The 15,648-nt window shown below is 40.9% G+C and overlaps 2 protein-coding genes across 6 annotated transcripts; both read right to left on the bottom strand.

Moving 5' to 3' along the window:
* Window positions 1-298: 298 nt before the first annotated feature.
* On the bottom strand, window positions 299-8,529 carry ap1ar (adaptor related protein complex 1 associated regulatory protein). Of its 5 annotated transcripts, none has more exons than XM_068326321.1 (10): window positions 8,346-8,529; window positions 6,712-6,760; window positions 6,509-6,535; window positions 6,137-6,162; window positions 5,963-6,059; window positions 5,697-5,795; window positions 5,020-5,081; window positions 4,668-4,741; window positions 4,446-4,529; window positions 299-3,556 (listed from the first exon to the last, which is right to left on the bottom strand). In XM_068326321.1, the coding sequence occupies exons 1-10, from the start codon at window positions 8,414-8,416 to the stop codon at window positions 3,285-3,287; spliced, it is 861 nt and encodes a 286-aa protein (XP_068182422.1). In that variant the 5' UTR covers window positions 8,417-8,529; the 3' UTR covers window positions 299-3,284. The 5 variants fall into 5 exon arrangements, with proteins under 5 accessions (XP_068182422.1, XP_068182420.1, XP_068182423.1 ...); XM_068326319.1 differs by having other exon boundaries at window positions 4,446-4,586; window positions 5,020-5,078; XM_068326317.1 differs by having other exon boundaries at window positions 300-3,556; window positions 4,446-4,586.
* Window positions 8,530-10,086: 1,557 nt separating this feature from the next.
* cfap100 (cilia and flagella associated protein 100) lies at window positions 10,087-14,877 on the bottom strand. Its single transcript, XM_068325101.1, has 13 exons — window positions 14,869-14,877; window positions 14,538-14,754; window positions 14,355-14,419; window positions 13,658-13,821; window positions 13,465-13,545; window positions 13,175-13,356; window positions 12,043-12,196; window positions 11,905-11,947; window positions 11,663-11,817; window positions 11,265-11,394; window positions 10,952-11,154; window positions 10,722-10,815; window positions 10,087-10,225 (listed from the first exon to the last, which is right to left on the bottom strand). Exons 2-13 carry the CDS (start codon window positions 14,749-14,751, stop codon window positions 10,100-10,102), a joined length of 1,611 nt encoding a protein of 536 aa, XP_068181202.1. The 5' UTR covers window positions 14,752-14,754; window positions 14,869-14,877; the 3' UTR covers window positions 10,087-10,099.
* Window positions 14,878-15,648: the final 771 nt, after the last annotated feature.

Here is a 15,648-nt window from a genome sequence, read left to right as displayed (position 1 = left end):
AATCATCTTGTGAAGCTGTCCTGTATCGATCAGTGCAAACAGCAAAGAACCAGACTTCAGAAAAATCACAAATACAGTATTCATATCTATAATGCACAAAACTTACCCACCATGAAGAGACAGATGACTACGAGGTATTTTGTACTGATGTAACATGCTATGCTATGATCAAATGCGGCCGTAAAGTGTTTCAATGAGCAGTCATTGGTATGTCGTAAATCATAGTCAACTTTATTGTGAAATGCACCATATATGCACGACATACAGCAGATGAAATTAGTCTTTTCAGACCCGCAGTAAAAAAAACACTAAAGAACCGCTCTAGCGGGAGAGAGAGGAGTCGCTGCGTGTGCATGCGCCGCCATCCTATCCTATCCCAAATAGGTTTTTTGCAGTGAAACCCAACAGAACCCTCAAGAGCAAGCATAAGCGACAGTGGCAAGGAAAAACTCCCTCATTGAGGAAGAAACTCCGGGCAGCACCCAGACTCTGGAGGGTGGTCATCCGCCTTGACCGGTGGGGTGGGAAAGGAAATCTTAAGTGACTGACTGTAACTTGAGCCACTAAAATAAACATGTAGAGAACACAACACTTTCCTGAAAGGAGTTATTTCGGTACATGCTGTGCTAATATTTACGCTTATGAAAAAAAAACCAACCTTATCATTCATTCATTTTCTACCACTTCATCTGCCGTAGCGGGTCACGGGGAGCTGGAGCCTAACTCAGCTGACATAGGGCGTGAGGCGGGGGACACTCCGGGCACGACGCCAGTGCACCGCGGAGCCACACAAAGACGGACAACCACGCACACACACTCACTCCTACGGGCAATTTGGGACCGGCCAATCAACTTAATCAATGATGACGTAATGTAATTGTAATGTAATTGTAATTATAATGGTAATGCAAATGCATTATCCAAAAACTCTGGTGTGACTAGCTTCACCTGTTTTGAGTAACTAGTAATTATCGCTTATCAGTGATCAACTAGGCCTGGTTTACAGTAGTCAATAAAAACAACTGTTTTGAAGTCTTAAAGGTCAGTTCTGTATTCATTTAAACAGGACACGTGAATGAATCCCTCCTGGAGCGGCAACATGTGAGACATGAAAAGCAGTCCTTGTTTTAAAAGATCCGTTTGTAAGCGTTGATTCACTCAGTGTGCATATTTGATATAATCATTTATCTTAGCTAAAGTATCACCATTAAATTAGGGTTGCATGAAATTATTTTACGTAGTCATAAACTGACCATGTGCATGAGTTGAAGCCAAGAGGCACCCCAGGACACTCCAACTTTAGTTTGTTCCTTTTTTTCATTTTATGACCTAGAAAAATTGAGACTTTAAAACAAAACACACATGAAGCCAACGGTGATGGTTCTGTTCAATCACAATACATACACACATTAATCTCAATTCATTTTCTGCATTTTATTTTTTCTTCTTAGGCTCAGTGTGACAAGGAATGTTAAATTTCAGTATTTATACAGAAAGTTACAGTGATTATTCAGAGATCATGTAATCACAGCAAAAAATGTATATTCAAATGTGCTCTAAATAAAACCATTTTTAAACATTATCTGTGATCAACCGATGTCTTGTGCTCAGGCTTTGACAGCACTCCAGAACTCACGGCTGACTTCCCTGACCAGTGAATCATTTAATTTCTACTGTACAGGCTGCTAACACCAGATTACAAACCCAGATTGGAGCAATCAGGGAATGACTGTTGATTCGCTTGATTCAATAATCAGTAACAAGTACGAATAAGTAAAACTCTTTTGCCTCAAATCGTGCTCAACTGTGTGTGATGCGTATAAAAATATAACAACAGGAGCTACAATAATGTGTACAGCAGCATTGATAGGAACATGAAAAAGTACACGCCACAGATTCCAGTTTACATGTTTATGAGGCTTTTCTTTTCTTTTTTTTTATCCCAATCATTAAATATTGCTTTCAGTATCAGCAGTGATCAAGAATTAAACGATGACTATTTTTAATCCAGAGTAAATTTCACATCAGATTAAATAAAAACTAATAGAATGTTTTCTTTTAGTGAACACGATCACCTCATGTTCCAAATACATCCAACAACTGTTGTCCTGAATGTCAAAGCAGCAATTCATACTTGATTCATTATTTTGTTTTGTACAACATGCTCCTCAATTCCGAACAACCAGCGCCATGAGGAGACGCAGCTCCGACGCCAGTGATCTCTGAATAAGGCCAGTCTGGATAATGCTGGAGTGGAAAGTGACTGGTGGTTTGTCATCCACACTGCTTAAAATGTACTCATCCTTTTACTAAAGATGTTGTTGTTCACTTAAAGGAATGTGCATACTTGGAAACATAACACTATTGAGCACAGAACTGGAAAAGAGCAATAAGACTCTTCATGAGTGACTTCCTTATTATTATTTTCTTTTTCTAACAAATGGTGTTAACCTTTGGAGTTTTAACGTTTAATCAGACACACAGGCTGCTTTGAGTCTGGATGAGGGTTTAATGGATGTCCACTGTCTCAGGTTACCTGTTTGTCTTCCCGACACAAACATGGAGTCAGTGGTCAAACTATTTTAGTCTCATATTTGATGTATTTCAACTCAACCAATAACGTAAATGCATTCTTTCTGCCATCATGCAATAAAATAAAAACCAAACTGCAGGGCAGAGCCGAACTGAAGCAGAGACCGAGGGCTAGTTAGGACGGTCTATGTAGATCTGTGGGGCGTCACACACACATGCTGAGTAATTCTTAGTCTTGCCGCTGATGAAGGCACTGGACGCACAGCTGCAGCTGGTCACCACGTCTGCACTGTGGCTTTAAACTGCTGCTAATGAATGAAGGTGTGTCAGATGCCCTGGTGTGACCCACAACCAGGGAAACGTGTCCACTCCAACCAGTCAGCATAATGACACAGCTGCTACAGCAGATAGATGTGTTAGGAGCTGTTTCCTGGTAATTATTATTTAGGAGCTCCAAAAGGTTTCAGGACAGTTTGTCAGCTTCTGTGATCCACATGTCAAATGGTTATGAAAGGAAACTGTGCATACAGAGGTTGGCTACTTTGGCAAATGAAGGCACTGAAAAGATGAGTAGTGGACAGAAACATCACCACACTGTACACTAGCGCAGAGATGCACAACATGTTCTTGCATCATTAGGGTCTCATTTTTCACAACATGAAGGGTGTGTCAGTACATTTCCATTTCAATAGACGGAAAGCTGGTGAGCTTTGACATGACGAGAACACAGTTGTCTCCTTTGGTGCTAGACACTATCTGTCCTGGGTGTCCAACCTGAGGCTGGTGTCTGAGGCGTCTTCAGAGGGGGTGTCTAAGACAGGATTCACAAATCCATCAAATTCTGCATCTGCATTGTCCTCCGGGTGGGTACTCACAAAGTCATTCTCCCACTCCAGAGCGCTGGAGTCCTCGGAGGCCGAGGTTGGGCCGCTGTGCATCTGCTTGCCTCCAGGCCTCAGGGCGGCACGCAGGATGTCTTCCTCCGTCCGCGACCGCTCCCAGGCAGGAAGTGCTCGATTGATTCCTGTGACAAAACAACGTGGGCTTTCATTCCGACAGCAGATGGCGCTGGAGTGGAAAACTGATCCAGTCAGTGACACAAGTAACACCTTCCTACACTAGACTCACTACGAACTATGCACTTTTGTTCCCATTTAAATTAAAAAAGGGCACACGTTATGATGATCAGTACATTTCAATGGACAAAACTGGAGTGCAGCTTCACTCAACTGAGAATGAATTAAATCTAAATGAAGAAAACCTACAAATGTTTTCATTTCAAATAAAATAATGCTGACAATCCTGGCAGTCATGGAGGGTACATTCCACCAGAGTTGTGAGTGAATGAAACACAAATCTAGTGAGGTATAAAAAAACTTCCCTTTGGGGATTAATAAATCTGATTTAATCTTTAATCTTAACCTTACTGCTGTTGTAGGACAGGTTATACAGATGCATGTGCAGTGGTTTGGAATGCAGCGACAGTAAAACACTCAGGATGACATTCTATTTTAATGATGCCCTGCTTTGTTGCTGCTAATATTATTTCGTTGAGCTGCAGAAAAGAATCAGCTGTGAATAGTTTGTTGTCTAGCAGTAGTGGTTGGTTATTATGCTGTGAAGTCAGTCTCACTCGCTCCACCTAAGTATTGGGTAAAAGCAATACAGGAATGAAGTTCGAACATAAAAACAGGAATCTGATTCTACTGAATGGTGGCCATCAGTCCTGACATTGTGACATGTTTCACGCTTGTTATTTCTACATCCGGAAGACACTGCATATAATCGAGAATAACTTGAGTCCACGGTTCAGGCAGAGGAAGCTTTTGTGATCAAACTTCAATCAAAGTTCAGTCAGGAGGGTACGAAAATGTCTGGCGGATTGCTGGAACAAAGAAGAATGCAACTCTGACCTTCTTCATCCTCCCACTCCAGATCCAGGGACGTCCCATCGTCATTGGTGGAGCGGGTCTTGGTTGTGAAGTCCCAGCTACACTCTGTGTTGGGAGTCACCACGTTTGCGTCAGAGGGTAGTCCTGGAAACATAGAGCCATCTGATAGCATATACAAGAACAGTCTGAACTGATTAACACTCCTAAGTATGCCTGTGTATTATTGTTGTAGGTTCCACTTACTGCCACTCCTAAAAGCCTCAGACTGGGCTTTTATGTTTTGAAGGCAAACGTCAAAATCACCCTCAGAGGCTTGTCTGTAACACAATAATCAACACACCAAGAATAGAGCTGTAAGAACACTCACTGATATCTTTACAATATAACTCAACAAAGTCTGTTTCACACCTCTAACTAAACTTACTACTGATGTCTGTTGGGTAAATCTAGCTTGATGATGAGTGCAACACTATGTGCGTGCAGCTAATAGACAATTAGTGCAGTGGTGTTACTTGTAGTGCTATAAAATCTCATTGTTGAAGCTTCTCCTCTGGGAAACAGCAATCCTGCTGTCTAATGACCGTCACTCACTCACTTCTTTTGCAGAGTTTCCCCACTGGAGTCATCTGTTTTGTTTGGTCTCCTCTGGGCAGACTGCTGTAACAATAAGTCCATATTAAAAATATATTTCACAAAAACTGAAGTACAAGCAACAACTTTGAAAACTTTGAGTTCAAGCATTGCCAAAGAAACAAAATAATAAAACAAAGCAACACCAGAGGAGAAAGCAGCCGGATGTCAAACCGCAAAGGAATCTCAATTATTTTTCCTATAATATTTAAATGAACAGTCATTTTCTCTAACAGATCTTATTCTTGAGGACTATACACGTTAGTCCTCACTGTAACTAATGTATCATGTTCTGTATATTGATATAGTCCCTCATATGCAACAAATGCAATGCATTTTACCTGATAATACTTAGAGAGCATTGTCCTGTAGCAGCTATGATTTGTAAAAAGGCTGTTTAAGAACACTAAAAAGTTGTTTGTCAGATAAATAATGTATTGAAACAGAAAAAATATCCCTCATTGAATAACGAGGTTAGGTTAGGAATAGAAAAAAATGTCATTATGTCCATTTAAGCAAGACAGAACAAGCTGTGGGCTCGACACATTAGGAAGCCCGTGTTCACAGCCAGTAGGCGAGAGAAGCTGCTTCAGCCAAGCAGTAAGTCAAACTGGCTGAGGGCAGCGCTCAGTGCCGCCTCACCTCTTTCAATTTGCGTTCACGTGCCAGCCTGGCGGCCTCACGCTGGGCTGTATTTCTAGCCTCCTCTTCTAGCTTTAACTTCTCCTCTTGTGCCTCTAACTGAAGCAGACGTAACAAAATGAAACAAACACAGAACAGAAAATTACAAAACAGAAAAAAAAAAAATCAATGCAGCAAATTAAAAATAAGCAAATTAGTTTTAAAACATAAAATGACACTGCCTGGACGGTTATCATACTAAAGGAAGACGGTTTGGTGTGTCTGACCTCCGCTCGTAGTTGCTGGTCGATCAGCACCTGCTTGTCTGAGATGGCAGTGTAGTGGCGCTCTTTGAGGTGCTGGATCTCCTCTTCACTGATGGGCCTAATAAAAGTGAAATACATGCATCAAAAAAACATTCTCTCTTTGGATTTGTTTTATATTTATATCAGGACTCTTACTTTGAGAAGGGCTGTGGGCTCTCAGGCTGAAAGACAACACAAAACATTACAGTGTGATGTGGAACGCTTCCTCTGTGCTTCACTGTAGAACTCAAAGGCTGCCTGTCTGCAGCCTGCAGGGAGTAATTGAGTTACTCCCTGACTGCTGTACCACAATGATTGTTATGCAGTGCAGCACCTATCAGTGGTGGATGGCTATTACAGAAACATGGGAGTACAAAGTGTAGAGAATAACAGCGTAACGCCTCTTTCAATTAGGCAACAAAAACACATTATGTCTATTAAAATGTAATTGGTACGGACTAAAAATTTAATTCTCTTTAATTTGTCTATGAAACCTCAAATAAATACATAAATAACAAAGATACTCACCTCATCACTCTCTACCAGATTCTCAAACTGCAAAGTGGAAAGTCACAGTCACACATGAGAGTGCACTGAATAGTCAACAATGTCAACAATTAAACATAAACACACACACACACACACACAGACACACACACACAGACACACACACACACACACACACACACATAGACACACACACACACACACACCAGATGAATGACTCCCACCTCTATTGTATAATGTTCTCCAGCCGTACTGCTTCTGAAGTATTTTGACCTGCATGAATGAAGAGAACATGAACGATAATCTAAAGCCTGTTAAAGGTTGTCAGACGTACAGCCATCCTAAAGATGATGGTTAAGATATTCCATCTGAATGACCTGAGTGGGAAAATGAAAGAAAGCCTGATAATACCATAGCAACCCAAACGATGCTTAAAATACACTCACACTATGCAACCACTCACTACATTTCTTGTGAACATTTAAAGAGCATCGTTTTTCTTCATCTGCCAGTGGACATCATGATATTTATAGGTATAATTATCATATTTAATAATTACTGACTCTTATACCATAATTAATAGAAGGTGATTTCCCAATGAAACAAACTTGGTGTTCAGATGTACCATCATCCATTACACTTTTGCTCCATCACCACAAAGTAAACCTGTAACAATTAAAACACAAGTATGCTAACATTTCAAACCCCAACTAAATGTCTGACACCTCCTCTCCTCTCCAACCAGCCGACTTACATTGAAATGAAGAACAAACAGCCTAAGGGCCGGATCAGTGATATAACAGGTTAATTAACATTTATTCTCCGACTGGCAGAAAAGAAAACTGAAGGTAACAAGTTTGTTCGGTTTGAAAAATAAATTGGTGTATGTTTCAAGGGTCAATTAGTTAGTTTTCTTAAGCATTGTTGATTCACCTCTTTAAGACTTACTGGATGAATTCCGTTTGACATTTCCTGTTACTTTCTGTCAAGTTTAGCAACGATGCCATTAACGACAATAGGTGTTGTTTCAGTGCCAGTGTTTGACAGCAAGAGAACCGCAGGTGAAAATAACAGTAATAATGCTTCAGTTACACCCAGGTATCCTAGTTAGTTATGCCAGCAGGTAAAACAGGACCTGGAAAAGGCTGATAAACACTGGATGGATGCAGCCATAATGAAGAATTGACTATAACTTCTATCTATAGAATATTGATCTTTTTATTTTGGGAGGCACTCAGTGACCTCAATACCGGAGTTAAGACATCTGTCATAATTGATTATCTCCACTGCCCATTAATGTCCCTTTTAAAATAGGTGATGTACAGAACAGAGATGACATCACGACTCAGATTGACACACATTTCACACCCGATTGTTAAGTTTGTTTACATTTTAAACAACCGATTCCACTTTGCTAATCTTGTGGTAACAAATTAATTATAACTAGGATCACTGGAGTTAGCTCGAAAATATGATATGGTAACCAGATAGATATGGTAACCAGATAGATATGGTAACCAGATAGATATGGTAACCAGATAGATATGGTAACCAGGAAACTGACCATCGAGATAAAATATGTGCATCAACTGGAAATTACAGGCTTGAAGTGTGAGTATGAGTCAGTCTGTCTGACGGGATCTAGAACAAACAACCGACCGCTGACTCTACGGTGAAGTGTCACACCCGACTGCGGGTCAAAGGCCACAGACACCCGGCTTGGGTCGCAGCAAACACACTCCCAGTGCTGCGACCGGAGCGGCTAACCAACTTTTAGCTAACATTAGCGGACGCTAAGCAGACGCGCCGGTGAGGGGATGCTAGCTCAGCTAGCTCACCCCGCTAGCGCCCAACTCACCCGCCGCCTCTCTGGAGCCTGTTGGCTTCTCTCCTGAAGAGACCGACGCAGTAGGCCCAACAGTTACCCATCGCATTGTCAAATGTTGCTGTTGTTTGGCTGCCTCTCAGCTGCTGGTGCTTCAGTGGAGGTGGAACATCTCCTGTCAGCGCTCCCACTTCCTCATCCTCCCTCCTCCGGTGGACGGCAGCACCGGACAGCGAACACCAACCTTCTTCTAACTTTAATGGCGGATGGCGCTCCGCTTTAAAGGCGTGTTACCGCCACCTGCCGGACCGGAGGCGTAAAGTAAATCACAAACAATTAAATTGTCCAGTTGTTTATGCAGTACTGTATATTCCACAATAGCCATCTCTGAGGAGGTTCCCAATAGTAAAAAAAAACAACAACCCAAAACTTATTTTCCTTAACTGCTGATGTCAGTTTTCTGCTCATATTAGAAGAAACTTCTTTTTAATTGTAAACAGTAAATGAATTCATTCTTCTTATCCGCTTCTTCTGTTTTTGCAGATCATGGTGGTTGCTAGAGCCTATCCCAGCTGACTTATATGTGAGAGTCAGGGGAGACTCCGAGTGCGACGCCAGTGCACCGCAGAGTCACATGAAAGACAAATAATCACTCACGCAGACACTCACACCTTCGGAGTTTGGATCGATCAATTGACCTGAAGTACTGTACATGTTTGTGAAAGTGGGAGTACCTGGAGAGACCCACACATGGGGAGAAAATAGAACCTTCCAGCTATGAGGTGACAGCTCTACCCACTGTGCCACCTCCCAACAGTGAAATTGGGCTTCAGCATCTAGCTCAAGGACACTTTGACATATAGCCATGAGCACCAACCACAAAGCATCTGATAGGTAGACCCCCTCTATCATACACCCACAGCCAACATCCCATCTGCCACACTACAGCAGAGCTTGGAGAACAGATTTAGGATGAACATTGTGCCCGTTTACTAGTTCAGCAGTGGAATACTACCACTCGCTGGTTTTTCTTCTTCATTGGTGTTTAAAGGCACTTTTCACCCAAAATGTTGTTTACATTGGAAAAACACACAAATCTCATCCAATCTCTCTTTAAAGAAACCTTAAATATACACAACATATCTTCATCATTTTAGGCTTTTAGGTTTGAAAGTTTCCATTATCAAGACTTGTCCAGTGATTCCAACGATATCCAAAAACGTTCTGGCAGGAAATACAAGTCTTTCCATTCTCCCACACTGTTGCCTCTACAGCATCATTAATAACTGCAGCAGTAAGGGTGAGTATCATCAGCTTGCTATGTAAAACCCCTGGTTGATTTCAAGATTTCAAGCAAGTCACCGCTTGAAATCTTGAAGAGCAAAAAAAATCAACTTGTCTTACTTAAGGCTGGTTGAAGATGTTTCACCTTTCATTCAAGAAGCTTTCTCTGTTCAGAACTGAAGTCCAGCTGATTCTTTTTATTCGTCTTCAACCTGGATGACCGAAAATCTACACAGACATTCTCAAAATTGAGTAATTTTTACAAAGATCCTCATGGCTTCAACCTTTCTTTCCTGCTTGCTACATTTACAACACACCCCTAATGATGGTCATAGCTAATATAATAATATAAACTGGTTGTCAACAACAAACCTGTGTAAGTAGATTCAACCTGGAACAATGAACACATATATTTCCTGCAATCAGACTGTTTTATTGTTGTCAACATGATGTAACACATTCACTCTTGATGTCTGTTTATTGACTGCATGCTACTCATTTGTTTACTCCAGGTCTTCAGGGGTGAAGAGGTAGTCATGGTTGTCCTCCTCATCAGGGCTGTTGTCCACGTTGCTCACTGTGACCTTCTGGGCTATGGGCTTAGATCTGGGCATGAGCCTCCTCCCAGTCTGAAGGAAAAGGTCAGGAGAACAACTTTACTGTGTTAATCCCATCGGAGGTTCTCTCAGCAACATTGGAAATTTTACAGTGAACTGAGCTACAGTCACCCTGCTAATGGTTTTGATTGTGTGTGATTGCGTGAACTACTAAATAATTTCCAGAAAAATCAATTTTTTTTAGAAAATATAGTCTTAATGGAAACTTCTGACAAATTTGTCAAAAAACATTTTAATATAAATTTGTATTTAAATATGAGCTTTCATTTGTATATGAACTGCAAACACCTGTCACAATCTGTCACGTGTTAGAATGTCTTTCACTGAAATCTGTGGTGATAAAAACGAAAAAATTGTGAGGCTGTGGAGGATTCCATCCAAATTCCACAATAATGTACTGGGACTACTGGGTGTTTCACAGTTAGAAGCAATTTGGGGAATATTATCTAAATATTCTTTTAATATTCTGTTAATAAAAGCTGGTGCAATTCCTTAGCCTTTGACTTACAATTTTCCTGGCGTCAGTCTGGGATCTCTCCAAGTATCTTCTCATCCTTTCCTTCTGTTTCTCTCTCTGCTCCCTCAGCTTTTCTTCACGCTGTCTGCATTATAAAGTGGGATTGGACAGGGTACTTAAACATAATGTGAGCCTCTGGTAAGCTGGGGAATCAATACAGAGTTTTGTTTTGTTGCTCTTGATTTCTTTCTCAATCATTGCCTTCCATCACTGTGGCACACCTGCTCCTCCTCTCCTTGTCCTTGATCTTCCTCATCATCTCCAAGCTCTCTTCAGGGATGCTCTCAAGGCTCTGCAGCACTGAAGACATGCGGCTCTCAATGGCTGCCAGCATCTCCAGGGTGCTGAGGTTGGTCATCGCATCATTAACGCAACAGTGATAAACCTCTGCTACCTTCTGGCCCAGAGTGTTCAGCATGACGTCCTGGGGTAGAATAGACATGCTGATGAGTCTCTGTCTGCTGAAAGCCATCAGTGCCATCAGAGATGACCAGTGGATGTTGAGGAATGTGGTAGGAAACAGTGATTCCTCACCTGGTCTTCTGTGTTCAGGGAGATGTGGAGCTGAACCTTCTGTTTCAGTTTGGTGACTCTTGTCTTTTCTTTGTTGATTCTTTGGTTCATGTCATTGATTTGTAATTTGAGTGGTTCTTCATCTTTTTCACTTCAGGAATCACATCCAGTGGATGTAAGGAAAAGGAGGGTGCACGTCGTACGTAATGCACAAGAAAAATCATGAGCAAAAATGTATTAAAGTGTGCAAATTCACCTAATCAACATGCATGTTGAGCAGAGGAATGAAGGCTCAATTGTTTTTTTAATTTTCAGCACAAAAAGAAAAACAAGTTAAAAGCCAGAAGTTAGATCTTTCTTCCTGTGAGTCTACTTCTTGTAAAGCAAGGACACAGACAGAATTCCAACATCTTGCTTACATGTTCCTCCTGGTTGTCTCCATGGACTGTTGGAGCTCCTTCAGCCTCTCTTCCTCTCTAGCAGAGTTGTGAATGAGGGACAAGATCTGCTCCGTCAGCTCTGACACCAGATCCAGGAGCTGCTGGGGATCAGTGAAGTACAGCTCCGGCTCATCCTGCACAGGTAGATGAGACAGGAGCACCGTGAGTACGAGAATGAGATGAGACGTGAAGCTGGTGAACTTAATGTTCAGGCAACCAACCTCATAATCTGAACTGTCACTATCCTGTTTACAGCCTGAGATTCTGAAAGGCAAAGAAAGAGTTTGGTTGGAACATTTTGAGTCCAGATGCACACAGGATGCAACAGAGGATTAGAGTGTGTTTTGGGGTGTCCTTACAATGTGTCCCTGTGGGTGGAGGGCAGACTGGTCTCTGTGGTGGAGGGCAGCGCTCTACCTGGGCTCTCATCCTCGCTCTCTAAACCTGTGGACACGTCATCGCTCCAGTCAAACCTGGGGGCTCCGTGGACCAGATTTACACAAAGACCAAAAGATCACAAAAGGTCCAGATCTCCTCACTCCCATGCTACAAAAAGTTCTTGACTCCACAAAATGATTTGAAAGTGATGTAAGCGTACATGGATACGGGTGGATGAAGGGTTGGAGCCAGGGGGGCACTAGCCCCAGCTGGAATCTCACTGGCCATTCGGTACCCTTGTGGCGCCTCAATCCTTTCTTGTAACTAAAGTAAAAGTTATTCTGCACCCATATGACCTAATGATGCAACTGTTTTAATACTTTTATTGTAGTCACCAGGATGTAATGAGATCGGCTACTTCTGGATCATAACATGCCCAACATGTGCGGGCATGTTATGATCACAGTGGGTTGATGGGAATGGAGAGGGAATGACGTTTCAGCGAGTCAATTCTGAATTCATCTGCTCCATGTAAACAGTTCCAAGTACAGAGCAGAGGATCCTGTGCAGCCATTTATAAATTAATCTGCTTCCATTGGACCCGATACTGTTTTCATCCTGTACATGTTGTCAAGGGATTTTTACTAAATTACAGATTGATTGACACTTATTTACTGTAGAGACCCGTCATTATAAGAACTTCTGTTGGATGATTTATTGTCGGTGAGAAAGATTGTGACATTTATAAAACATGTCATGAACTGATATAATGATAATATAATAGCATATTAATGAAAAGAGAAGCTGTAGAGATAATGTTTCTGGCTTGCACCTTATTTAACCCTTTATTTATTAAGGGACTGTTTTTAGTAATTTGATTTCCTCTACGACATCAATTTTGGAAAATGTTACAACAGAAACAAAGTATTTTTATGTAGTCCAGTATTACTCAAGGGTTGAATTTTCAAATTGCAAAGTACAGGATTTCATGAGTGCCCTATAAAGGGTTGAGATAAGCTATTTATGTTATTCATCCCAAAGTGGAAATCTGGATTTTACAGCAGCATATAAAAATAAAGCACACAGAATTTAATCCATTTAATTTTGGGTCACCTGGTTTTGTGTACTTGCCTTTCCTGAAGCCTGACTCTCCAGGCTCGGTTCGGTCAGATGGGACTTTGGCTTTCAGAGCTTTGACCTTCTGGGCCTCCTGCCACTCTGGAGGAGACAGCTTGAACAGAAGCTCCTTGTATCTCCGGTAGTCTGTCAAGGTCTCTTCAGACTTGACCAGTTCACTACATTTGAGACATAACACAATCATAATTAGTCACCAATAGTTATGGTTATAAATTATTTTATTTAATATTTTTATTTGTTTACTCTATGTACACATATATTATTACCTTTTTATTGCCCCGATTTCAGCAGTTAGTTTTTTTATCTCAGCTTTCTTTTCCTGTTTGGACTTGGTTTCCCGCTCAAAACTGAAAACAGAAATGATCGACCACGAATAAGTAATACATTTCAAGGACCAGTAATTATTTACTTTATTACAATGGTGTGCCAGCCAACATGCCAGAGTTTCACATGTCTTACTATGTTCTGGCCTCCACGGTCTTCTTCTCATTCTCCCTGAGGAACTCCTCAAATGTGAGGTTCTCTTTCTCAATGGTCTCTCTGAGCTGTTCCAGCCGTCTCTCCTCCTTTGCAATGGCCTTATCCATCTTCAGAATCTCTGACCTCTTTGTCATCAGTGATAACTTACAGAGGAAAGAGACTAAATGAAGCCCAGCGTAAATCAGCAATCAAAAAATATAACACGCATGTTTCATCTATGAAAGCTTCTTTCCTTTCGGTGAGCTCCTCAGCTGAATGTAAGCGGTTAATTTTGAAATGAGGAAAAAGTTGGACTGCTAATAGTCACCTTCTCATTCTAAGATGTGGACAGTATTTGGTATAACTCATAACAAACCTTTTTAAATAGATGATGAAAGAATATTGAGTACCAAGATTTTACAGAAGTGCGAACCTAAATCAGTGTAGTACTTTGTTCCAGCAAGTCCTACTTGTTTATGAGAAAATTTGAAAGAGCCCTCACATACTACTCCAAAACAGATCATGCTTTTGGATAAACAACTTAAAATAGTTGTTTGTCTTTACAGTAGAGGATTGTTGTCCTTCACAATAACTGAGAGCATCATGGGAAATTCAAAAAGCACCAGATTAATCTGAGGAACTGAGAAGGTTTCAGCTTTCTGCTCCGTTATTATTAGAACCTCTTGAAAAGATTTACCTCCAACACTGCCTTCTGTCGTTCCATGAAGATTAAATCATGTTTGCGATCCTTTGTCAAGTTTTCTGGGGACAGAGGACAGATGAGAGTTAACTGTTAGATGTGACGGCTGGAACATATAGCTTTAAAAGAGCTACAAGCAGCAGCTTTGTAACATTGGGTAAGCTAGAACGCTATTCTCACCTTGTTTCATCAAGGCCATCTTCAGCTCACGTCTCCTGGGGTTCTGTTTCGGGAGAATCGTTCCACTCTTCATTTGTATTATATTCTTTGTTCTCTTCTCCTTTTCCTCACCCTCCTCTTTCACATGACCTGTAAACTCTTCCTGCAGCTTGGCCATCATGTTTTCAGCAAAAATTATCTTCTTGTCAGTGTGTAAAGCAGAGGGTTCATGCATCTCCTGTGCATGAAGAAAAACAGCAGACAGAACTAACGTGGTTGTCAGTTTACATCTTCCTTTTACAGACAGCATTCTTCGAAGGTACAGATGCATTTACTGAATGGATACACCAACCTCTTTGTAGCCCTTCTGTTGAGTCTCCATCCTCTTCATTCTATCTACAAACATGTACTGTAGTTAAAGAAATCTATCTCAAGAACCCCCCCCTGAAAAAAACAACCCTTTTATAACAGATTAACGTCTGTTTAATTAATGTCTGTCTCTTTGTTCAGTGTACCTGGTGATTTGACAATCTTTGCTCCTTCTGTTAAAATCATTTTGTTAATGATACAAAGTTCTTCTGATGATATATTTCTGCACAAAACTAGTGAAAAACAGTCTTTGAAAACTTGACAATTTTTTAGAAGATCCCCATAAAATTTTTTAGGTTTTGTCCCCTGATTTAGACAGATATGCAATGAAGAACAATAGGCTATTTATTACCGGCCATATCGTCTACAATTGTTTTTGGATTGGAAGCTGCTAAGCTGAACATTTAAACACTACTAGATAAGGAGCAAATAATTTGGCCCCTCCAGTGGATTGTGTAATAGAATATCCAGTATAAATAAAAAGAAGTTAGAATGAATTACACTGACTTTGGCATTATGAAGTTTCACTCTAAATTCATTTAAAATGTTGACAGTCCTGATAAGATGTAGAGTCTGTTTTTTGTGGGTCCATTATTCCCTCAGACGAGCTCTTTCGTAATTTATAACTTGTATTTGTTTCAAGAGGCCTGCCACAATACATTAATTATTATTTGTCGTTGATGATGTTGAATCAAAAAACGTGGAGCTATCACCCGCCCTCCTCTGTTGTGATTGGATAAAATGGCTAAGTTTAACTTTTATG

The sequence above is a fragment of the Antennarius striatus genome, chromosome 10 (assembly GCF_040054535.1).
Source record: "Antennarius striatus isolate MH-2024 chromosome 10, ASM4005453v1, whole genome shotgun sequence".
Taxonomy (NCBI): Eukaryota; Metazoa; Chordata; class Actinopteri; order Lophiiformes; family Antennariidae; genus Antennarius; species Antennarius striatus.
The sequence above is the reverse complement of the archived record's forward strand: the minus strand, read 5'-3'. Positions and strand labels throughout refer to the sequence as shown.

Coding starts and splice junctions, on each gene's coding strand:
- ap1ar (XM_068326317.1), bottom strand. CDS start 8,416: ATGGGTAACTGTTGGGCCTACTGCGTCGGTCTCTTCAGGAGAGAAGCC. Junction 5,082..5,696: donor GTGAACGCAAATTGAAAGAG/GTGAGGCGGCAC, acceptor TTATTGTTACAG/CAGTCTGCCCAGAGGAGACC. Junction 3,557..4,445: donor GGAGTGGGAGGATGAAGAAG/GTCAGAGTTGCA, acceptor GTTTTGTCACAG/GAATCAATCGAGCACTTCCT.
- cfap100 (XM_068325101.1), bottom strand. CDS start 14,751: ATGCATGAACCCTCTGCTTTACACACTGACAAGAAGATAATTTTTGCT. Junction 11,395..11,662: donor GAGACAACCAGGAGGAACAT/GTAAGCAAGATG, acceptor TGATTCCTGAAG/TGAAAAAGATGAAGAACCAC. Junction 11,155..11,264: donor CCCTGAACACAGAAGACCAG/GTGAGGAATCAC, acceptor ATTCTACCCCAG/GACGTCATGCTGAACACTCT.